Genomic DNA, 25,421 nt, shown 5'->3' on the forward strand with positions numbered 1-25,421 from the left:
ACCTTTGAGTACTTGGCAGGTAGATATTTGAGAAAAGAGTGAAGCTCTTTCTGATGGACCAACCTAGGCACAGAATATCTGATCTTTTCAAATTCGGTTAACTCTCTGTTACTACATCTTCGTTTGTCTTGTTAGAACTTGCCTTTCCAATACGCTTGAAGGAATGGTAAAAAAAGGAAAAATATTTTTTTTTGTTCAATTGTGTGTAGCATATATTGGCTTTGTTATTTTGCACTGTTCATAAAATTGAGAAAAAAATTTAATTTGTTGTTGTTCACCCCACGAACAGGCTTAGCCTTTGTGGGAATTTTGTTTGTTTGTAGATTGTATGATACTTCTACAAATGAATTTATTGTTATTATTATTATATGAACTCTCTACAGACACTGGTGCGATATTCTTCGACATAGAAAAGACATTTGATAAAATGTGGCATCAAGGTCTGATATACAAAATGAAGTAGATGAAATTTTCAACCAAACTTACGAGATTAATACAATCGTACCTGGCAAATAAAAAATTTAGAGTGAATATCGATAGTACCAGGTCGACGATTAGAGAAATTGAAGCCGAAGTTCCCCAAGGATCAGTGATAGGACTGCTGCCGTTCAACTAATACATGACAGACATACCAAAATGAATAGATGCAAGATAGCTCAGTTTGCAGATGACACCGCTATATTTACTATCACAGTAGAATTCGGAAATCAATTACTAGGCAGTTACATATAGACCTGATAAACTGATAGAAGAAATAGAGATTCAAAGTGAATACTACGAAAACAGTTGCAATCTACTTCGGAGGAAGAACAGTAAAAGAAAGAAAAAGCAGAAAACGGCAAAATAAAAAAATCAGACTATAGAACGGAAAAAGAAAGCAAAATATCTAAGAGTAATTCTAGAAAAAATAATGAACTTTAAAAAACAGATAGAAGAAAACAGAAAAAAGGCAAGGCAATTGCTCGGCAGACTGCGCCCGATGCTCAACCCAAAAAGTAAACTTTCCTTGAAAAACAAGCTGAAGATAATAAAAATAGTGCTAATACCAAACATAACGTATGCAGGAGTTCTCTAATATAATACGAAAGACAATAATAAAGATCATTTACAAAGTACACAAAATACAGTAATCAGAACAGCGGTTGGCGCCCCATGGTATATAAGCAACCATCACATGAGAGAAGAATTGAAAATTAAAAATATTTATAATAAGAAAGACATTTAAGAGGAAATCCCTTTTTCAAAAAACCAAATAGAAGAGAAAAGTGGGAGAAGGGAGAAAGTCTCCCAATTAGACAACATTAGGAAATTAAAGTACAGGAATAAAATTCCAGTCCTTATATATAAAAAGAAGACCTGTATCAATACTCGAGGCACTTCAAGTTTATAATGTGTCTTTCAGTGATCAATTTTTGTTAAATTGAATGTATTATTATGGAGAAGTGATTTTGGCTTCAGCAAAATAGTTAACCGACGACTTCGACCTATAGTAGGACCCAGGGGCGGATCCAGGATTTCTTCAGGGAATCGTGAAAGAAATTTATTGAATTGAAAACGAATCGTTTTTGTTATTGGTAAAATAAAAATACACCTATACATTACAGCGATTATATGTAACGTAGGGTAATAAGAAATTCAACTCTTTGTATGTAATTGAATGTATTCGAAATCAAATCTTCTCCTAACCAAATATCACAAAGGATACACTTTTTGCCTCACTTTTAAAGAAGAGCTTGTGCGAACAGTGTTAAAACCCCAATGACCACCACTTCCGCCTAGTTATCAGCCTATTTGTTAACCGCTCATCTGTGAACGCTTCAGGAAATACAGTTCTTGAACCCAACGTCCAAAAAACAAATCGAAAACCAATAATTAACTTTTTTTTCGTCGACAATCGACCGACCGACTTGTACAACAGATCTCGATCGTACTATCTATTCTTAATTGCCAAACGAAAAAAAATATTATTGGAAATTCGTCCATAAAACACATTACTTGTTCGCTCTTGCGTTGCCAGCTGAGAAAACTTCCTAATTGAAGCGAGTCTGTCCGTCACGCTCAGGTTGGGTACCGACTCTAGGCAGCCGTGAAGCGATTTTTTGTCTCTGCGTTGACTTTAACTACCCATCGACAATGCCTTGTTACAGCTAAGGCGAATCGGATTTCTCCGCTAAAATAATCAATTCCTTACACGACACATCAATGAACTGGATCTTCTCGGTTTGATTACTGGTAATAACATTCAGGCTATTTTAATCGACCTGCTGGAAGCTGCTATTTGCTCCTAGACCATCAAGATAAACCATGACGATGGGAGAGTTGGTTGCTAGGATCCCAGAATTTCGAAATAGTGAATCTCTAGCTTTACTAGTAACTCTTTCAACTTATCGAAGTTCGATACGTTTGGCATTGAATTCTGATGAATACGAGAGCTGACTTGGCTTGATAGCCAAGTCAGTGCTTCTCTCTGAAAAGCTCTCCTTATCAATGAAGAGGTTTTGAGCGTTCGACATTTATCCGGTGTTGTATCCTTTTAGGGTCTTAATAACTATACAGGGTGATTCATCGCGATAACCTATTAGACGCTTATGGAATTATCATAATTTGTGCTAAAAATTTGCATGTTGGGATTTGAGATAATGATCTTTCTACCTAAAATATTTTCAGATCTCTACAACTTGCGATTATACCGAAAACAGACTACTACTTCCTCATTTCAAATGGCACACCCAGTATATTATTGCATCATTAGGTACCTTTTTTGATGACAATTCCAGCAAATTTCATACCTTGGGTAAAAATTCAACGGTTCATGAGTAAATTGAATTCTTATGAAAAAAAAATGATGACAACGAGGATTCACATTTTGTTGAATATTTCTGCAGAATTATTATTTTTTAGTCAATATTACGTATAGAAAGAGATAATGAAAAATATAGGTTCTAATTTGAAAATCTTGAGTTTTGATGAATTTGAGCTTTCCAAGTTCATAATCTTCTGCTGAACACCCTGTACATTTTTGGTCCAAACCGCAAACAATCTCATAAGACTGCCTATTTTCATAATCCAATATGAACAAGGTTTTTTTCCAAAAAATCTTTTTCCGCAAAAATATTCGGATAAATGTGAGTTCATGTCGCCACCATTTTTTTCATAAGAATCCCTCAATCAACTCATGAACCCAAGTTATGACTTATTGGTGAAATTGTCATCAATAAGCCATTTTATCATGCAATAATATACTGGGTATATCATTCAAAATAAGAAAGTTTCTGTTTCCGGTATAACCGAAAATTGTAGAGAGCTAAAAATATTTTGAGAAGAAAGATCATCGTCCCAAACCCCAACATGCAATTTTTTAGCACAAAATTATTATTAGTTCTCCATAAACGTCTAATAAGCCATTGCGGTGACTCACCCTGTATACCTGAATACAAGGTGGTTCATTATAAATTGGACAAACATATGTATAGTCTTGTAAATGACACCGTGAGAATCATTTTTTTATGACATATACCTCGTTTTCGAAGCATAAGCGAAATTTAGAGGGCAAAAATTGCATCCCTGGCGGGGATCGAACCCACGACCTTTGGATTAGAAGTCCAACGCGCTATCCGCTGCGCCACAGGGACGTTATGGAGAAGGTTTTGGATTGGATTTTCAAAATATGAATCTTCAATTTGCTTCGAGACAGTTCTAAAATAATCAGCTTTGTCATCAAAATTTTCAACGACATATGCAGGGTATAACATGAATTGGGTGGCCATAGCCATAGCGATTATTATTTACTGCTCTACTGATCATATTCAAATTATCTCTTACATCTGCACAAGCTTATTCTATCCTGTGTCGCAACTCCTGTGCAGTTTTCAATGGCATATATCTTATCTTTCAGATAACCTTAGATACAGAAAATAATCGATGGTAGTTAGATCCGGTTACCTTACTGCCCATGCCACAGGGCCACCATTTCATTAATTGAAATAAATAGGTTCAAATTCTCTCAAAGATTTAATTTTCAATACTTATTTTTGATATGAAGCAAATAGACTCACAGTTTACATTTTCCCAGATTGTTACGCCATTTTGCTTTAAATTTAATTTCTAATTTCAAAAGAATCCAAAGTTTGATAATGCAAATCAATATTTTATTACGTAACGTGTTTAAACAGTAGGCGCTCAGTATTTTAAAATGGAGAAAAGTTGAACAGAATCTATAAAATTCAAAATCTCAGTAACATCAATATTATCACGAAAGAAAAAAAACAGGAACGTATTTTTGAAAAGTTACATAAAACATGAATTCTTCCGTTTGCTACTCTTTTGAGGAAAGTGTGCCATTCAAAGTATTAATTGAATTCATTCCACTGAAATATGTATTTTTTCATGACAATAACGACATTCCTCTAAAAAGTGTCAAAAATAGAGATTTCAAAGTCTAAAAGAAAAACTCAATAATCTGAGTGCCCTGGAAATATTGAAGTTGCATTAAAAGTTTTTCAGGGTTGTATGAAGTTAACGAACCCACAAAATTTTAGCAGAATCGAACCTCTGACTTGCAAGTTATGAATATCAAAATTTTAGGCCAATTTTGACACCCGATACATAAAAAATACCATTTTTTTCAAAATAAGCAACTTTTCGAAAATGATTTTAGCCAAATCGGTTATGAAAGAAGAGACCCCAATACATCTCCTTACAATGACTGACAAACGTTGTCATTCTATATTCTTGTCTGATAATGTTCAATAGATTACCCAATTACCACACAAGAAAAATGAATATAAAAAATTAAAAAAAGCAATATAAGCAATGCTAATAAATTTAGATCCTTATGATTAAGGAGAATTTATGGTGTATTGCAGTAGTTACTGAACTTTTCTGTTCCCTTTCAAATTTTACTGGTTTCGGTGGACCCCCGCAATTGTATACCTATATATTCAACCTTCTTTTTTAGTTGATCAATTGCTTAGAAAAACCAAGAAAGGGCTATAAAATTAAATTCAGAAAAGATAGAAGAAACCATTTCTGTCATTTTGCAAATTTCAGATATTATTTGAAAGCATTGAATATTTTGGATTGGAATAAAACAATAAAATTGGATATTAGCAGTTTGAGAATTTAATTGTGGAACCCCGCAGTTTCGAACTTATTTAGGGCCGGTATTATAAAGGATAACCGACGGTTGAACCGAGCGTCAACTACCAAATTCCGTATTTCTAGTGAGTAATTTGGTAGTTGACACAACGGTTGAACGTCGGTTATCCTTCATAATACCGGCCATTGAGGTCTTCTTCACTAAAGGTTTTACCGATGGTACAGAGAATTTTTATTCATATTCAGATATAAAAAGGGGTGATCGCAAAACCATTAAAGGGCTATCAAATTCGGTAAAGACGGATAACATTTTTGACCGTTATACAAGTTCATGCGTTGACTATTTTGAAATAACACAATAAAATTTGGAAATTAACAATTTGAGGATTATATCGTAGCTCTACACAATTTGGTGAGTGAAGCCGAACCGATATTTTTGTTATTTACAATCGAAGCCAGAAAAATTTTTGTGGACCCCCATTAACAACTTGTGGACCCCCATTTGTTCTTCACGGCATCGTGGACCCCCTTCGAGTCCTCCGTGGACCCCTGGGGGTCCACCTGGACCACTTTGGGAATCACTGGTGTAAATATTTTAATTCTATTTTTGACGCTATTCTCCTTTTTGATAATTGCATGAAAATACTGACCTATCTAGACTCTGGAGGATGTTTACTCCCTTAAAAGGCATCTTAGAAAAAACATATAACATGTGAAGCAATCTCAGCTTCTTTTGTTTATCTACTAATTGAATAATTAAATTCAATCCAAATTAATAAAAATGAATAAATCATAATATTATTAATTTCGGAATAATATCCTTCAGGTTCGTTACGTGGGAAGCCCATCAGGGGAATAAATTCCAAAATCGGGCTAATCGAGAAGCGTATAAATAACTCCAATTAACCCAAATCATCAATATACTAAATGTTTCACGGACAGCGGACAACAAAGTTTCATTAACATCATCAACACTAATAAATTGAATTTTTACCAACACAAAACGTTCCGGTGAAAGGCATACACAAGACATTCATTACTATCACAAAAAGCCATTAACTCAGATGGGATTGCAATGGGAAGTTATAATGGATCCTAACAGTTGTTTATTTTGATCGCCCCCCTTTATTTTTGAAATCCATAAAATTATTTGAACAAGCTCATTACAGGCTATAATTAAGTCCAACAAATTCTAATATCCTTGTTTGTTTTCGGCCGTGTCTCACTAATATTCTCTACCTGCTCCTACCTCACCGTTGGGGATTGGTACCGTGAAATTATAAAAGCAAAAACATATTGGAACGCACCAAAACAAATTATCGTTAATTCCCTCCTAATACGGCCGATGACGGTAATAAAAATACGATTTTATTTCACTAACTAGGAAGGTAAAAAAATGCGAGTCAATTTATCAAGCCACATGTTGGAACAAATCGATTTTCGAAGGAAGGTGCGCGTTCCCTTTCAACGAATTCGTTCGATATCAACCCTGTCCACATAGAGAATATGGCAATCCGTTCAAATTGAGTTGTAATTGCAAATTAAATCGAAAGTATGGAAAAAATTCATCATTTTCGTTTAGAGAGTAGGTATACTATTGTGATTCAGATTAATAGGAAAGACTTGCAAATTTCTATATATGTATCTTATTTCATCTATGATTGGTTTATTAATTAAACTCTAGTCACCTATAAAATTGGTCAATTTTCAATAAGAACTTGATCTCAGTCCTGGTCTGGTCATATCTTCATGGAGGTCTCTTTCAGCCGGAGTTCTGGAAGGATCTCTGCTGTATCCGTTATTGTTTACAATATATGTATCCGACATGCCAAAAACGGAGAAAATCTCCATGACACTGTCCGCAGACGATACCCCCATTCTTGCCAGATCGTGGTGTCCCAAAATGGCAATGAAGTACCTACAAGAAGCCATCCACAGACTTCAGTCTTGTTTGCTCGATGGAGCATTGAAGTAAACCCCGAGAAGAGCGAAATCGTCGACATGTCGTAATGTTCGGTAGGAGGATCGAATAGAAAAACGAAGCCGAGTATCTAGGAGTGATACTTGACATGAAGCTTATTTGGAAATAACACATCACATCAGCTGTGCTGAAGGGAAAGACAGCACCTGCAGCGTTGCAAGCGCTACTCTGCAAAAGCATCAAAATGTCTCTTTCCAACCAGCTTCTTCTCTATAAGTCCACCATTCGGCCAGTCATGACTTACCCATGGCTTGGGGATACGCCGCACAGAACCATCTTCAGAGACTTCAAGTCGTGCAGAATACGATCCTGAAACGAGCCGTAAATGCATCATGGTTTGTCAGCAACGTACAGATACATGAAGACCTGAAAATACCATTCCTAGACGACCATCTGAAAGACCTGAGCGTGAAGACCTTCATGAAAATGAAAAATCACGCATGCCCGCTTATGAGGAAGACTTGCGACTATGATGAGAAAACCCCTAGAAAGCATAAAAGACCGAAGATGGCACTTCCCTAGGAAGTGTGTGCCAAACATCAACTGGCACAGACCTTATTAGCCTTTTACTGTTTTTTTTGCCTAACTGCAAAAGAGGAAGAAGTTTCAAGTGGTCTAGTCAGGTCGGCTGGTCGGCGATAACCGAGAGCCTCCGGTTCAAGGAAGCCTACAGCCTAACAAAACTAAAGTCAACAAATTGTTGAAAAATAAGCTTTTTTAATTATCAAGATTATTTTAGTTACGGTATCTTACTAGAAACAATTTTTAAAATAATCCTATATTCAGTTAAATACAGTCAGAGTCAGTGGCGGATTTACTAGCAGGATGAGTAGGCTGAAGCCTAGGGCGGCAAATTTTAAGGGGCGCCATATTAAGCTTATATTTATTTTTATTTCGATTTACAGAATCCAAAAATCCATTATGATCACATGAGGAACGAAATTCGAAAATTGAAATATTTGACAAAAATAGAAATATAGTCCTATACATATACAAAGCCAAATACTCAATATTTCAAGATCTCTTCATAAAAAAACTGCTAAACACTCGTAATTCGTATGATGATATACTAATTTAATGATTTTGCGAATTTAAAGTCTCGCTTGAAGGTATTGTAATGCTTTTATAAACTGTAAACAGATGATTAAGAAAGGAAATTTATTGTATTATTTTCAAACTTATGAATGTAATGAAAAATATTTATCAATGTTCGCCAAATGTATATTTTCTATGTAGGTATTGTATTATATTATATTTCATAGTATGTAACCATTGTATTGTTTTGATTGCTAGGTGATCTAGATAATTCCAGTGCATCATCAACTTCATCCATATAATACGGCAATATGCTGCCTGGCATTTCCAAAATTTATCAAATGCCGATAATTTATGGTATTACTATCTCTAATATTTATTACTGAGATGAATAAAATCCTATATTTTTCTATTGAATTTTTCTGTATAAAATAAAAAAATTGAATTGAACTATTCATATTGATGAAACAGAGATAATAGTGAGATATTTAATTTTTCTGTATAAAATAAAAGAATTTGAATTGAACAATTCATAATGATGAAACAGAGATACAAGAGGAGAAGAAATAAATAAAGGGAAAAAAATGCTACGAAGAATTAATAAAAAAAAAATTCATTATTTATTAACTTGTCTTTCTATTCAGAAATATATCTCTTCAATGCCTGGAAGTGAACACTGGCAAAAATGAAAATTGTTGATCAAATATCTTTGTTATAAATAATTTTTTTTCATTCGCCTCAAATCATAAAATTTCTTATGGGTATATCATTAATCAAGTGCTACGTACGTCTACTCTTTTTTTTTTTTCGTATTTTGAATTTGATTTATTCATTCCTCTTTTTATTTCTCTTTCTTTTCAGAAAAGCTGGTGAGATTTAGGTGATTTTGTGATTAAATGTATTTTAAAACTTGCCTGTATGTAGTCCTTTGAAAATGAATAAAATCCAATATTTCTCATTGTTTCTATGCTTCAGGCAAACAATAGTGAATTATCGTCCATTTTAAATGTGTGCGAAGCCGCGGGTAATATTATTCTCGATTAGACACTTCCTCCATCCTTCTGAGAAAAAGAAAAATCATCCACTTTTTTCCAGGACGAGTAATGTCCCTAAGAAAACGTGGGAAAATTTACGCCATTGAATTCGATGGCAATAATTTGTTGTCGTGACTTCAGCCTGGAGAAGTTTTTAGAGATGAAATAATTCGTTGCTTTATTGAGGCTGTATCGCATCTACTCGTTTTTGTCGATAAATCTCGCGGAGATTAGGGAATTGTGTGATATCCCTGTGCCATTTAAAATCGCATTACGTTCTTCCGCGTTATGAAAATAATGAAAAGATTGAAGTGAAACGCTAAAGTCGTCTCAGTATATCTGTGTTGTAAAAAGGCGAACAATAACTCAATTGTTGGAGAGCTTTGTGAACATAATTATTACATTATAATTATGGAATGTGTAATGGATTCACCGATGGTTGCATTGTATCTGGGAAGTCCAAGAATTGTATTTTCTTGTTCGACTTATGTCAAATGATACAACCTAAATGATATGCATCATTGCATGAAATTATTCGAGCTGATAATTTTAAACCCTGCTTTAAATCCAAAAATCAAATAACAATCGAGAAAAGCATTGATGTGAAGTCGGGTAATCTTGAGTGCTTGTTTGTCGATATATTGGGTGAGTCGTTGAGTTGTAGATATACAGGGTGGCCATTTGAAAACGAAACAGACGAGATTACAGACGAAATAAAGTTTTTCGATAGAAATGCTCGGACAGGTCGATTTCTATTTCGAGGGGACAACTTAAGATGTAGGTTACGGACGCATAGCGCTTCAACCCTTGCTGCTACAACCCCCACCCCCAATTTTTGAATAGGGAAGATGGGGTGAATGATACCTCAATTTAAAGGTATTTTTATACTGATTTCAGCACAGTAATTGTTTTTTCATTTTATGCATTAGTTCTCGAAATATTCATGCGTTAGTTAGTTAGGAAGGAAGCCACAGTCATGGTTGTTTTGAAGCTCAAAATGTCGATTTTTCACAAAACACTACAAGTGCCATGAAAACACCACTTCATTTTCAAATACTTAGTTAAGAATATTTCGAGAACTAATGCATCAAATGAAAAAACAATTACTGTGCTGAAATCAGTATAAAAATACCTTTAATTTGAGGTATCACTCACCCCATCTTCTCTATTCAAAATTTGGGGGTGAGGGTTGTAGTAGCAAGGGTTGAAGCGCTATGCGTCCGTAACCTACATCTTAAGTTGTCCCCCTCGAAACAGAAATCGACCTGTCCGAGCATTTCTATCGAAAAACTTTATTTCGTCTGTAATCTCGTCTATTTCGTTTTCAAATGGCCACCCTGTATTTAAATAGTAGATTTTGAGGTCAAAAAGAACACTTTTTCCATTTACCATTTTTTCCGATTCGGCCTAGATCAAAAGATATAGCCATTTTAAATTTTCATAATGAGCTATGCCACCCCTAGAAACCTGCACACTAAAGTTGATCCAACCATATAAGACCATTTCAACCTTGGAAATGAGCTACTATTTAAAAAAAACCTTCAATTCAATTTCAACATGTGGAAAGGATAACGAGGGTAATTGTTCATAAAACAAAGTATAAAAGGATAAGGACAGTCCCTCACAGACAAACCGTAAACACGTGTTTCGGGCTTCGGCCCTCATCAGTACAGTGAAAAAGTGTTGGGATGAGCAACACTTGAAAGAAACAACAAACAAACAGAGTCAACAACAAAATCCAGAAGTCCATTTGTGGTTTCAGCAGGAAAAGTTTTTTGGGCAACAACCAAACCAACATCACCACGTGGGAAGCTATAGCTACCTGCGTGAGAATAATAACATGTGGAAAGTATAACGAGGTTAATTCTTCATAAAAAAAGTATAAAAGGATAAGGACAGTCCCTCACAGAGAAATGCTAACCATAGACACGTGTGATGTTGGTTGTTGCCCAAAAAACTTTGCGTCTTCCTGCTGAAACCACAAATGGACTGCTGGCTTTTGTTGTTGACTCTGTTTGTTTGTTGTGTCTTTCAAGTGTTGCTCATCCTAACACTTTTTCACCGTACTAATGAGGGCCGAAAACCCGAAACATTTGTCTACGGTTAGCATTTCTCTGTGAGGGACTGTCCTTATCCTTTTATACATCATTTTCAATATTCCATTTGGTGAACGTAGTATATGCGCAAAGTATAATGTTAGTTTATTACCTCCAAAAGGGCCAGACCATTAACAGCGATTATTATACAGGGTGTCCCGTAAAGACCACGTCAAACCGAGGGAGAATGTAGATTAAAGGATAACCCACCTGCTATGACAAAATTCCCATTATAAAAGTCTTACCGTTTTCGAGATATTTTTTTTTGTTGAAAATAACGAATTTTTGCCCCTTTCAATAGTTTTGCCCTTACGGTTGGTCCAATTTTACATTTTTCTGGTTAATTTTTTCAGTAAAATATTGCTGAACAATGATTTTAACGTTTACATTAAAAACATCCTCCGAAAATTTTGAAGAAGGGCTATGAGAAATATTTTTATTGGAAGACTCGTCGCTCCAAATGATCTTATTAATAAAATCTGGATCTGCATGATGTTTTCCAAAATTTGGCGACAAAATTGAATTTCGTTGAGGTGAATAATTATGCGAGTTATATTTTCGCACGTAAACAATTGGCATTGTTCACTAAGTAATGCAACATCGAAGATTTCTTAACAGAATTGACAAACTTAATTTTGTCAGAAACGTACCAATTTGGATAAAAACAGCCATATCTTTTTTCTTTGAACAACAAATGACTTGTGTGATACCTCTTTGAAATCACTATAAAATATTGGTGTAATGTGCAGCAGTAGCTCGGTACATGGGCTAAACTTCATGAACAGAATAATCCACTACCAAAATTTCCAATAAAAATATTTCTCATAGCGCCCCTTTAAAATTTTCGGAGGATGTTTTCAATGTAAACGTTGAAATCTTTCTTCAGCAATATTTTACTGAAAAAATTAACCAGAAAGATGTAAAATTGTACCAACCGTAAGGGCAAAACTATTGAAAGGGGCAAAAATTCATTATTTTCAACAAAAAAAAATATCTCGAAAACGGTAAGACTTTTATGATGGGAATTTTGTCATAGCAGGTGGGTTATCCTTTGATCTACATTCTCCCTCGGTTTGACGTGGTCTTTACGGGACACCCTGTATAGCGTTATTAGATCGTTTAATGGATGAAATCGTTTAAAAACTGCCCCATTCGCAAAAAAAAAGGTGCTGTGTGACAAAACAATGAAAACAATTCAGGAAATAGGGATCTTGGCTTCAGGACTGCTAATAGGGTGAATTATACACTCAGTTTCAACTGTCAACGTTTCGATCCTATTTGGGATCTTCTTCAGGACTGTAAAAGTATTTATTAAGAATTATTGGACAAATGAACAATCTGGTTACAACAATACGAAAAAAAAATACACAAAATCATTTAAAAAACGGTCTTATAGGCTTATACTATACTTCTATATACAATCATCAATAATAGTGAAAGACAAGAAATGACTAGGATTCAGGTGGAATTAGGTTATTTTCTTTTCGATTTTTTATTATATAATTATTATGAAATGAATCATACTTTTTCCTCCACGGTACGAATAAATATAAACACTCACCAATTTAGTCATATGTATTACGATGCGGGTGGAGTTGTTGAATTCCATTAGACCTATGTTGAGGTTTTCTATTTCGTCAATAATCTTATTTTTAATAGTTGGTTTTTGCCACGAAACTTATGCGGTTGTTCTCTTTGCTTGGCTGATATGATACTGGTGTTTTGTATTCGAGTATAAATATGTTATCATTGGATTTTCAAACATGTTCTGATGATATTCTTACTGACACGAATTCATTATATTTATTTGATTTCTCTTAATAAATTGTTGTAAATTATACTTAATTTTTGAGTATCTGTTCTAATATTCATTGTGTCATGTATGGAAATGTGTATCATTTCACTGATACATCTTTTATGATAATTGCATTCTTTATCCAAAATTTTCACTTCATCAAAGTCCAAATTATGATTTTCTTGGAAGTGGTGCACAGCTAGAGCGGTTTTCTCATTTTTGTCTATATTCTTTCCCTGGCAATCGTACTTATGTTGACGTATACGATTTTTTAGGTACTGTTTAGTCATGCCCACATACGATAGGTTGCAATCTTTACAAGGAATTTGGTAAACCAAATTAGATGTCATTAATTTCGGAACAGAGTCTTTTAATTTTGTGTATATGTTCTCTAGTTTTGTGAGTGGATAGAAAGCAAGCTTGATGTTAGATGCTTGATTTTTTATCAAATTACCAACTTTTTCCGATAAACCTTCAATGTATGGAAATTTATAATAGATGATTCCATCTTTTTCCCTCCTTTCTGTATTAATTCTTGTGGTCTCAACAAATTTGTGTTTATAGGAATGCATAATTTTATTTATTAGCTTTCTGGGGTAATTGTTCTTTCTTAGAATATTTTTTATTTTCATTTCATTCACTGGCCAAAATTCTTTACTGCTGAGACTGTAACATCTAAAACATAGGTTCTTTATGGTATTGTTTTTGTGGATTTGTGGGTGGTGTGAAAAGTAATTGAGAACTCGGTTGGACGCAGTTACTTTGGTATGCCAATTGGTCAAGATTGTTCCATCGTTTTTTCTGATAAGCTGGACATCTAAAAATGCTATTGAATTATCTACTTCCTTTTCTAAAGTGAATTGAATGCGTGGATGGAAAGCATTGAATGTCTCGAGAAATTCATCAATTTTGTCATTTGGAACAGCTATGAACGTGTCATCTACGTATAACTTCAACACTGGTATCACAAATGAAAGTTTTTTAACGCATTTAGAAATAAGGTAATTCATCACTATGTTTGCTAAAGTAGGACTCGCTGGGTTACCCATCGCAGAGCCCTCAATTTGTAAATATATTTGTCCATTAAACACAAAGTAACTCGATTCGAAAATAAAATCTATAATCCTACATAACATGGTTTTATCTAATTCTGTGTAGGTATATAGGTCGTTTCATTGTTCACCAATATACCGAAGCATTTAGTTTTGCAAATCATAAAAGAGAACTGGCCACATATATCAGCCTACACAGAATTAGATAAAACCATGTTATGTAGGATTATAGATTTTATTTTCGAATCGAGTTACTTTGTGTTTAATGGACAAATATATTTACAAATTGAGGGCTCTGCGATGGGTAACCCAGCGAGTCCTACTTTAGCAAACATAGTGATGAATTACCTTATTTCTAAATGCGTTAAAAAACTTTCATTTGTGATACCAGTGTTGAAGTTATACGTAGATGACACGTTCATAGCTGTTCCAAATGACAAAATTGATGAATTTCTCGAGACATTCAATGCTTTCCATCCACGCATTCAATTCACTTTAGAAACTCACTTTGAGTTCTCAATTACTTTTCACACCACCCACAAATCCACAAAAACAATACCATAAAGAACCTATGTTTTAGATGTTACAGTCTCAGCAGTAAAGAATTTTGGCCAGTGAATGAAATGAAAATAAAAAATATTCTAAGAAAGAACAATTACCCCAGAAAGCTAATAAATAAAATTATGCATTCCTATAAACACAAATTTGTTGAGACCACAAGAATTAATACAGAAAGGAGGGAAAAAGATGGAATCATCTATTATAAATTTCCATACATTGAAGGTTTATCGGAAAAAGTTGGTAATTTGATAAAAAATCAAGCATCTAACATCAAGCTTGCTTTCTATCCACTCACAAAACTAGAGAACATATACACAAAATTAAAAGACTCTGTTCCGAAATTAATGACATCTAATTTGGTTTACCAAATTCCTTGTAAAGATTGCAACCTATCGTATGTGGGCATGACTAAACAGTACCTAAAAAATCGTATACGTCAACATAAGTACGATTGCCAGGGAAAGAATATAGACAAAAATGAGAAAACCGCTCTAGCTGTGCACCACTTCCAAGAAAATCATAATTTGGACTTTGATGAAGTGAAAATTTTGGATAAAGAATGCAATTATCATAAAAGATGTATCAGTGAAATGATACACATTTCCATACATGACACAATGAATATTAGAACAGATACTCAAAAATTAAGTATAATTTACAACAATTTATTAAGAGATATCAAATAAATATAATGAATTCGTGTCAGTAAGAATATCATCAGAACATGTTTGAAAATCCAATGATAACATATTTATACTCGAATACAAAACACCAGTATCATATCAGCCAAGCAAAGAGAACAACCGCATAAGTTTCGTGGCAAAAACCAACTATTAAAAATAAGATTATTGACGAAATAGAAAACCTCAACATAGGTCTAATGGAATTCAACAACTCCACCCGCATCGTAATACATATGACTAAATTGGTGAGTGTTTATATTTATTCGTACCGTGGAGGAAAAAGTATGATTCATTTCATAATAATTATATAATAAAAAATCGAAAAGAAAATAACCTAATTCCACCTGAATCCTAGTCATTTCTTGTCTTTCACTATTATTGATGATTGTATATAGAAGTATAGTATAAGCCTATAAGACCGTTTTTTAAATGATTTTGTGTATTTTTTTTTTCGTATTGTTGTAACCAGATTGTTCATTTGTCCAATAATTCTTAATAAATACTTTTACAGTCCTGAAGAAGATCCCAAATAGGATCGAAACGTTGACAGTTGAAACTGAGTGTATTATTCACCCTATTAGCAGTCCTGAAGCCAAGATCCCTATTTCCTGAGTTGAATGCAAGGACGAGATTTGTTGGATATGGAAAATGAAAACAATGTCAAAATTGCATGAATTGGGCTTCGAATTGCTTCTGCATCGTATTCGCCAGATCCAACTCCCAGCGACTTTTTCCTGTTCTCATACCTCAAAAAAATGGAAAGAATTTAACGCCAATGAAGAAGTAATCGCCGAAACTGAGGTCTATATGGTATCAAAAAGTTGAAAGATCACTATAATCGCTGTATCGCCCTCGAAGGCAACTATGTTGAATAATAAAATCGAATTTAGCTGAAAAAATGTGTTTTAGTATAGTAGTCCGGGGACTTTTCAATTGGCCTGTTACTCCAAATGAAAACATAGGTTTATTACCGAGTGTTTCAACAAGCCTAGTCGATATTCAAACTTAATGAATACGGGCACATAAATCTTAAAGGTTTTCCTCAATTAAATTAATCAACATGTAAATAAGCCGAAATGAATCGCGATATTTCTCGACAAGCAATCGAAAAATCATAATCAAGTTGACGACCTGACACCAATATACCGTAACGCGTAAATTATAATTAGAGCCCATAAACAAATGGAACAATGGCCCCTCTCATCATAAAACTAATTGACCGAACGGAACGAGTTCGGCAATACAGCTCGTTATTAAAATCCATCGTAATGAAATTAATTTGAGAGACATCGAATTTTAAACGGGGGCCATAAATTCTAATCAGAACTACAAAGGATCTTCTGTGGGCCCCGGGGCGCGCGCCAATTAGATCTCGATTGGTCGGCCTGTCGGACCACAGAATTTCCCGACGCCATCTTGATTTTTCGAGCGAAATTTTGGTTCGATTCGTGACCGGATCACGCAATAGCGCTGTTCTAATGTGGGTAATTGAGTGTGCAGCGCGTGGGCGCGTTTTCGCAACTGGGGTGTGAGCCGGAACACTTGTTCTATGATTAACGGAACGGATTGTAGATGATATCGGTGGCACGGCCGTATGAGTAAGCTCCTTCGTGAAATTGTAACATACTGGCGATTTAATATGTGTTAGGATTGTGGATTTGGACGGAAATACTTCGAATCGAACTGTTTTGGATGGCAAAATTAAGAGAAAAATCACGATCCTGAATAATGAATTCAATCCAGTAACCAAAAAAGAAATAGAAGCCATTTCAAATAATCTAAATATAAACAAAAGAAAACATAGACGAAAATAATCTCTTCATTTAAAAAAAAAGTGCTACATTTCTCATCGATTCTTTGGTGAAGATTGTGAATGCATGTCTTGTAGAGATGAAAAATGAAAATAGAAAAGATTCACGAGGGGAAATCCTTCCGCACCAAAAAGTTCCAGACAAGTCCCAATACTACTAGCATTTCCAAAAATCCTAGAGGATATTGTCTTTAAACACCTACTAGACTTCATGAATATCCACGAAATATTGTATGTTGTAACTAGTTTGGGTTTCGAAAAGGAATATCAACGGTTGATGCATTTCATTTTTTGGTTTGGTAATATTTGATTAAATTTTCTCTAATTATGTGGCAAATCCTTTCATTCTGCCATATCTTATAGAAAAAAAATTGTGCGGGAATATCTCAGTTGTACAGATTTCATTGTTATTTTTATTTCTTATAGGCCTTCGACTCTATTCCACATGGGTGGCTGACCAAAATTTTGGAAATATACCAGATCGATCCAATTACAATAAACTTTCTGAAGTATGCAATGTGCAACTGAAGAACGAATATCGAACTCTCTACGGCGAACATAACTACTAAAGAGATTCCAATAAAAAGGGGAATTTTCCAAGGAGATTCATTGAGTCCCTTATGGTTCTGCTTGGCGCTGAACCCCCTAAACAACTGAATGCTACTGAAAAAGGTTTCAATGTCAAAGGAAATAGAACTACTATTGCACTCAATCATTTGCTATACATGGATGACCTAAAACTTACAACAGGCAACAAAAACCACTTGCAAATTATGGTCAAACTGGTGGAAAATTTTTCGAAAGAAATTTTTTTCGATGAAATTCGGATTGGACAAGTGTCGTACTATTAGCGTAGTGCGTGGAAAAATCCAAGATGAACCGATAGCTCTCTCCAATGGACAGGAGATAGAAGCAATGAAATCGGACGATCTTTATAAATACCTAGGAATGAAACAAAACCGACGAATAAACCATCAAAGAATGAAGGAAGACTTAACCACTGAGTTCATTAGGAGAATCAACAAAATTTTAAAAACAAACCTCAACAGCAAGAACATGACGAGAGCTATCAATACATATGCATGTTCAATTCTTACATACTCTTTCGGTATCATTCCATGGACCAAAACAGATATAGAAAACCTGCAACGCAAAATGACTAAAGCACACAAGCACCATCCGAAAAGTAGCATTGAGAGGACGACACTGCCGAGGAATAAAGGAGGCAGAGGTCTGCTAGACATCATGGAACTTGCCCATGGGCAAATTGAATGCCTACGAACATACTTCAAAGACAAATCAGGCATGTCAGAGATCTACAAAGTACTGTGTGAAGCAGACGAATCAACACCTTTACAACTGCACAAGGAGCAATTGTCATACAACCACCAGGCAATCCAATAAAAACTGCAAGATGGAGAGAAAAGCCCCTACATGGACGACATTTCAACGAGATGAACCAGGATCATGTCGACATTGAAGCGTCGAACTATTGGCTCACATCAGGTGCGATGTATCCAGAAACGGAAGGATTTCTTTTAGCCATCCACGATCAAGTGATCTCAACAAGAAATTACTGCAAGCATATCATAAAGGATCGAACTATTACTGACGATCGATGCCGTTATGGGTATCCAACGAATGAGACAATCCAACATATCACTGGAGGATGTCAAATGTTTGTAGGAAATGAATATAAAGAGAGACACGATGCAGTAGGAAAGATACTACACCAAGAAATGGTAACTAAATTAACACTAATTCATTCTGAAAAAGTGCCATACTACCGACCGGAAACCATCCTGGAAAACGAACGCTATAAACTGTACTGGGATCGTACAGTTTTGACTGATAAAACAGTACCTCACAACAGGCCAGATATATTGCTAGTTGATAAACATCAAAAGGCATCAATACTCATCGACGTAGCTATACCTAATAACAACAACATGCGTCAAAAAGAGGTCGAAAAAATTTCAAAATATAGGCACCTTGAATTTCAGATAAAGCGCCAGTGGGGAATGATATCAACGAGAACTATTCCAATTATCATCTCAACAACAGGAATAGTACCCAAAAATCTCGAGAGAAATATTAAGCAACTAGGACTTAGTGAGTATATATGTAATATAATGCAAAAAGCTGTTCTCTTAGGTACTGCAAGGACGGTGAGAAAATTCCTAGGAAGCGAAGGACAGGTCCAAGGATCGCGTGTAAGAGGACCAGAAGACCAGACGAGAACCAGGGGGACCACAAGGACCGGACACGACCGAGCTCTACCCTTCTGATATTTTGAATCTCTGGGATTGAGTGAATGTTCCTCTTAGCGAGGAGTGAGAAGCCGACAGCGAGGAGAAATCCTACGCGTATAGGCAAAAGTCGGGAATAATAATAATATTTATTTAAATCCCTTCTGACATAAATATGTATAGGATACGTCCACTACAAAAAACAAAGAAAGAAATTAGTTCTATAAGCATATTATGATTCATTCAAAAGGTAAGACAATAAATTCCCTGTTCCCTAATAAATGTCTGGGAACTTGGAAAACCCTAGTATATAGGAAATATTCTGGTCATGAACATACTTTATCCAAATAAAAAAAAAATCAGTTACACAACGAACTCAAACAGAGTGAAAATGCAATAACATTAATTACTCTAGGGACCGCATTGGTTTATGCGAATCATAAGAAAGATAAGTATGAAGTGATAGATATGCGTAACTGCAGCAAATGAACGTAACGTCATCGTCATCCGGTGAAACGTGGACTATTTGAGCCAATAGAAACATATCGACACATTGTGGCTCCAGAGACGATCCGCTAAATACCGGGTTTTATTTGAAAGTACTGTTATGCAATAAATTTCCTGACTTCAATTGAATTGCTGAAAACTTGGACAACCCTCGTTTAATTAAAATATTCTCTCTTGCTCCAAGTGACTTGGAATATACTTGACCAGTTTATAAATTTCATATTTACCCTGAATGCATGAAGGTGTACAAGTTTGTAGGATAAATTACTTGTGATCAATAAAACGTTTTGTTTATTTGTAATTGGTGACTTTTCATTTTGTGGAACTGTGAGGTCAGGCTCATACGACCCAGTAACACCAACTGCATTTGAAATAATGATAATATAGTATAGTTTTCAATTGCTACAGCCTTGAAGAATATTAGCAACGAAAGAAAGATACTGTTGATTTGAGTTCTGCACTTGAACAGTTTCACCGTACCTATCTTCTTCTTGCAGTGCATCTCCTATCGGAGGTTAGCTATCATCACAGCAATCCGGACCCTGTTGACTGCAGCCCTGAACAATTGAACACTACTACAGTTAAACCAGTCCCTCAGGTTCTTAAGCCAGGACATACGGGGTCTACCAATGTTCCTTCGTCCACGGATTTTTCCCGTACCTATAGGACCGATTATAAGAGTTTTTCGATACAAAAAGCGTAACAATTCAACATAGGTTGTCCTTTGTACCCGTCAATGACCTCATATCCTAAACCACACATGAGAAAACACACCGCAACATACTCATTTTCCAATACTCCAAACTACTAATTATCAACAAGCAGTAATAATACCCCCAAAGACTTACCGTGATTGTCTGAAATTACCCTCACGTTTAAATGTACTCAATTGAATAAAACCGAACTCAGCCCTAGTCTGGAGAATGGCAAACCTAATTAACTTTTCAGTTCCAAAATGAGAAAATGTTCGCGTGACAAGACACAGTTTGAACGGTAAACTAACAAGGTAATGCTAATTTTATTAGGTTTCCAATTTTCGAAGACATTAAATTCTGAATTGGCCTCGGTCTGCCATAAAAAAAGTTCTGTTACAGTTCTGCCTGGAACTGAGTTTAATTTGCGAATGTCAGATCACGCAACATCGCCGATATTTCATTCGGCTTTTCGTTGCACAATACTGTGACATTACGATCCAAATGGTCGAACTTTTTGCCATAGGACTCTGGAAGAACTCATTCTTGGAAAGTTGGATATAGGTAGTGGAATTGGGTTTAAAATCTAGAGGGCCATTCAGTAATCAGAAATCTTCCACAGCCATTGCTTTTTTTTCTTCAGCGATAATATTAACAGATTTCTCTTTGAAACTGTCTCCTTTGAATATTTTATTCCCCAATATATCCTTCGACAACAATTGAGAATTTCCACTCCTCATATTAATTTTAAAGCAATTAAGCACTTACCAAAATTGTTGCAAATGACCAACGGAAACAATGTATTTATGTGTATAAGACAGTATCGTTCATATATGACAATAATAAAACACTCGAAATAACAATTGACAACTGATAATTGACAACAAACAATGACAAAACATTAACTAGATAAGAATGCTGTTGAATGCGCTATAAACTAAGTATTTCCTAATGGACAATTTGAATTTTTTTTATTGGCAAAGTTTTTAAATTGGAAGGAAGCTCATTGAACACGACTACAGTCTCATACTGAGGTGATTTTCTGAATAAAGAAGTACGATGTTTTGGTACTATCAACGTGTGGGTTTCTAGTTTGTACTGAGTGTCCCCCAACCTGTCAAGTTCAAGCAGTCTAGCCCTGGCATACATCGCTACCTTAAAAATATAAATTGAAGGAACTGCCAATAGTGATTTGGTGTTGAATATGGTCCTACAAGAATCCAATGGTCTTAGGCTAAATTTTTGAGCAACAAATACTCTATGCCAGTGAGAACAATTACCCTATAATTAAATGTTGTACATTAGATGAGAATATAAGCCAAGCTATAGTTCACACTGACCGAGGCAAGCTGTTCTAAGCAACTGCTTAGACCAGCTGAAAAACTTCTCAGCTGCAACAGTGTAAAATAGGCTTTGGGAAATAATTAACACAGCCCTTCTACATGAAGCTCCTAATCAAGAAATGGATCCAGCATTACACCAAAATACCTGAAAGCAGCAGAAAAACAAAACTCTGCGACTTCATAAATAGGCTTAATATTGTATTAAAGAAATTCAAATATTCGGTCTTTCTGGGAGGACACAAGTCTGCTCCTTTGACACCAAAATAAACAAGGTCACCAAACTAATCCAACCTGAGACCATGAGAGCTACAACATCAGCATTCATTGCACTACGACCTTGATCGATAAAATATGGCATTCTTTAATAAATGAAGAAAATGAAAGAGGTCCCAGGTTGGACTCCTGGAGAACATCCAAAGAAACCTCAGGAGACATAGATTCAACTCCACAAGTCCCGCATTCTTCTGCCTACTCAATGAATATTCCATGCTGAAAGCTACATTCTACTGAGTGAAGCTTTCAGCTTGGCGTAATTTGACCATAATGAAGATGCTTAAACTTCGTAAACAAATTGGAGAAGTATGCAGTCCATACATAGTTAAGTTATAATATTAAACCAAAGTGGGTTAGTCAAATGAACCGCTGGATCTCCTACTATGACTACTTTGCTGTTTTCTAGCAGATCATGCAATCAACATGAGTTAGCATTCTGTTTTACACTTAAACATATGTAGCCTCATAAGGCTACATATTAAGGCTATATACTATATAAGGCATATTCGAGTGAATATCAAAAAGGATACAGCACACATTATTAAAACTAGTCATTCCAAACAAAAAGTTCAATAGGCTCAAGTTTTTCTATAGGCTAGTTTTGACGCTGGAGGCCCCTGAAAACTCTCATTTGTTCTCCATTGTTAAAAAATACAAAACGTTATCCTGATGGATAAGCATCACTATTCTGAGTAATTAAGATATGAACAGTCATTAATATGGCATACTATTAAAAGCATTGTTCTTTGGAGTTGTTACATTTGGCAATTATACAGTGTGTTCCAGCTACGTACAATTTTAAAAATTCAATTATTCGAAAATGGTAACAAATTGCCTCAGCGTTCTACTATCAAAAACCTTATTCTACATCACATTTCAAAAGAAAGCGGAAATTATATTATATTCCAAATGTTTTGTACTGAAAAATTTCATCCATTTGAAGATTAATATCGTAAAAATCCCTGACGTTACAATAATAGATTCACAAAGAAAATCTTTTCTAGGACGTTTTATAGGCAGATTTGTAATATTTCTTATCATTTCTCAAGCCTTGAAATTATGATCAAAAAATATGTTTCAGTAGGTACGGAACTTTTCGAATATAACATTCGCTTGCTTTTGAGAAGAACACTCCATATATTTTTTCGAATGTGATATAGAATAAGGTGTAGAATAGGATTCATAAATATTTTAACTTTAAAAAGTTCAAGTAGCTGGAATTGGAACTGTATAATTGACCAAATGTACAACACCAAAGAACAATGCTTTTAATAGTATCTCATATTAATGACTTCACATCTTGATTACTCAGAATGGTGATGATTATCCAGGATTACGTTTTGTATTGTTAAACAATTGGAGAACAAATGAGAGATTACAGGGGACTCTAGACTCTAGCGTCAAAACTAGCCTATTGGAAAATTTGAGCCTTTTGAACTTTTTATTTGGAATGACTTGGACTATAGCATATCAAAAATTCAGTCATTTCACAGGGGGCTACTTTCTCTAATAGAGTGTGAGGTATATTTCAAAAGGAGAGACAGCAACCGTGAGATACCTGCCAGAACAATACTTTCTCTTAGAGATGGATTCAAGTCAAAAACTATTTTGATTTTACCCACAAACTTGACTTGACTTGAAAAATCAAACTTTTGACTTGACTGATTTGGCTTCAAATCAGTGGCGGCCGCTCAGAGGAGGCAGAGGAGGCCGGGCCTCCCCAAATTTTACCGCATTATAATTCTTAGTTCAAGTCCAACTATATTATGTTAACCTAAATCAATAGAATATTCAAATTTCTGGATACTTTTTACCCCAATATTTCATCATATTTATACATTCTCCGCAACAGACTTCAAAACTGAGAAGATTGCGCATCGCTGCACCGTACTACAGGCATGCGTTGCGCTAAGGAATACAGCAGACTCCAGACGCGGGTCGCGGAGGCCCAATTCCTCTCTAGTCGCGTTTGTCTTGAACGTAGAATTTCAAATTTCTCCCGATACGAAGCACCGGCCACTCTAAATTCGAGCTGGATATCACGTGCCGGAGGCCCTGTCTCCGTTGACCGAAAGCGCCCGAACATGATCCACGGCGATTAACGATGGGTCAGCTCAGCTGTTTCTGTTTATTAGCGCCAGAATTAGGGAAAGATAAAGATAGGCCAGTACTTTTTATTCCTTTCGGCGTCTTGTTTGTGGTTTCGTGTTAGGATTGTTCGGCAAAGTTTGTAGGTAAGGAAGGGTATTGGCTGGCTATTCAGATATATTTTATCGAGAAAAATGGAAACGGAAACGTCGGAAACTAGAAATGAAAATGATAGTGTCAGTAGGGAACTCAGAGTTACTGAAGATATTGTAGATTTTATTTTGATTAAAAAGTTCAGCCAAATGCCTTACGATGACAAAATTTTCATTACCAAAACTACAAAAACACCTCAGCCTGCTATGCAAAATTTAATTGTCAATTCCAGGCATAATCCTATCTATCTATCCATAATCGTTCCTTCTGCGTCCAATGGTACACTAAATGCGAGTGGCTGACCGGAAGTACAGTTCGGAATAAATTATTTTGTTGGTTTTGTTTACTTTTCTCCGACGATTCAGAAAACAATGTGTGGTCAAAATTAGGGTATTCGGATTTAAAAAATTTACAGAGGTCTATTGAAAGACATGGCAGATCAAAATCTCATTTAGGCGCATCAATTAAATTTAAATTGTTCGGAAAACTCAATATTGTAAATTCACTTGATCAGGGTCATAGGCAAACTATCATAGATCATAACGAAAAGGTCAAAGAAAACATGGATATTTTGAAAAGATTATTTGACGCAGTTATGTTCCTTTGTTTTCAAGAATTGCCGTTTAGAGGACATGATGAAAGTGTAGATTCGGATAATAGGGGAAATTTTAAAAAGCTATTGTGTTTCATTGGCCGCTATGATTCAAAATTAGAAAAATTTTTGAATGATGCCACTGTCTTCTCTGGGACGTCAAAAACCTATTTTTTTTGCTTGGCCTCCTCTGAATGAAAGCTCACGAGCCGCCACTGCTTCAAATCAAACTTTTTCAAACTGTTTGAAGTTTGAATATCATATTGGGCTTACTCTGCAATTTCGCAAATTAGTTATAATTCATATTTTATGTGTTGTGCGTTATGTCTGAACCAAAATGTCTGAACCCTGAACTTTTTTCATGTAGCTCATGCAGCTCG

General features: G+C 35.2%; 2 protein-coding genes and 1 non-coding gene across 3 annotated transcripts in view; all 3 read right to left on the bottom strand.

Moving 5' to 3' along the window:
* LOC123677992 (homeobox protein aristaless-like) overlaps positions 1-25,421 on the bottom strand; it is a 182,007-nt gene that overhangs the window by 138,479 nt on the left and 18,107 nt on the right. The gene's annotated exons all lie outside the window — the stretch shown is intronic.
* Trnar-ucu lies at positions 3,560-3,632 on the bottom strand. Its single transcript has one exon. It is a non-coding gene; the product is annotated as a tRNA-Arg (tRNA).
* Positions 12,435-14,167, bottom strand: LOC123677991. The gene is made up of 2 exons (XM_045614749.1): positions 12,805-14,167; positions 12,435-12,539 (listed from the first exon to the last, which is right to left on the bottom strand). Exon 1 carries the CDS (start codon positions 14,085-14,087, stop codon positions 13,047-13,049), a length of 1,041 nt encoding a protein of 346 aa, XP_045470705.1. The 5' UTR covers positions 14,088-14,167; the 3' UTR covers positions 12,435-12,539; positions 12,805-13,046.

Source organism: Harmonia axyridis, chromosome 4 (genome assembly GCF_914767665.1).
Source record: "Harmonia axyridis chromosome 4, icHarAxyr1.1, whole genome shotgun sequence".
NCBI classification, from domain to species: Eukaryota; Metazoa; Arthropoda; class Insecta; order Coleoptera; family Coccinellidae; genus Harmonia; species Harmonia axyridis.

Bases quoted from the DNA above. Each gene is read 5' to 3' on its own strand.
- LOC123677991 (XM_045614749.1), bottom strand. From the start codon at position 14,087: ATGGGTAACCCAGCGAGTCCTACTTTAGCAAACATAGTGATGAATTAC.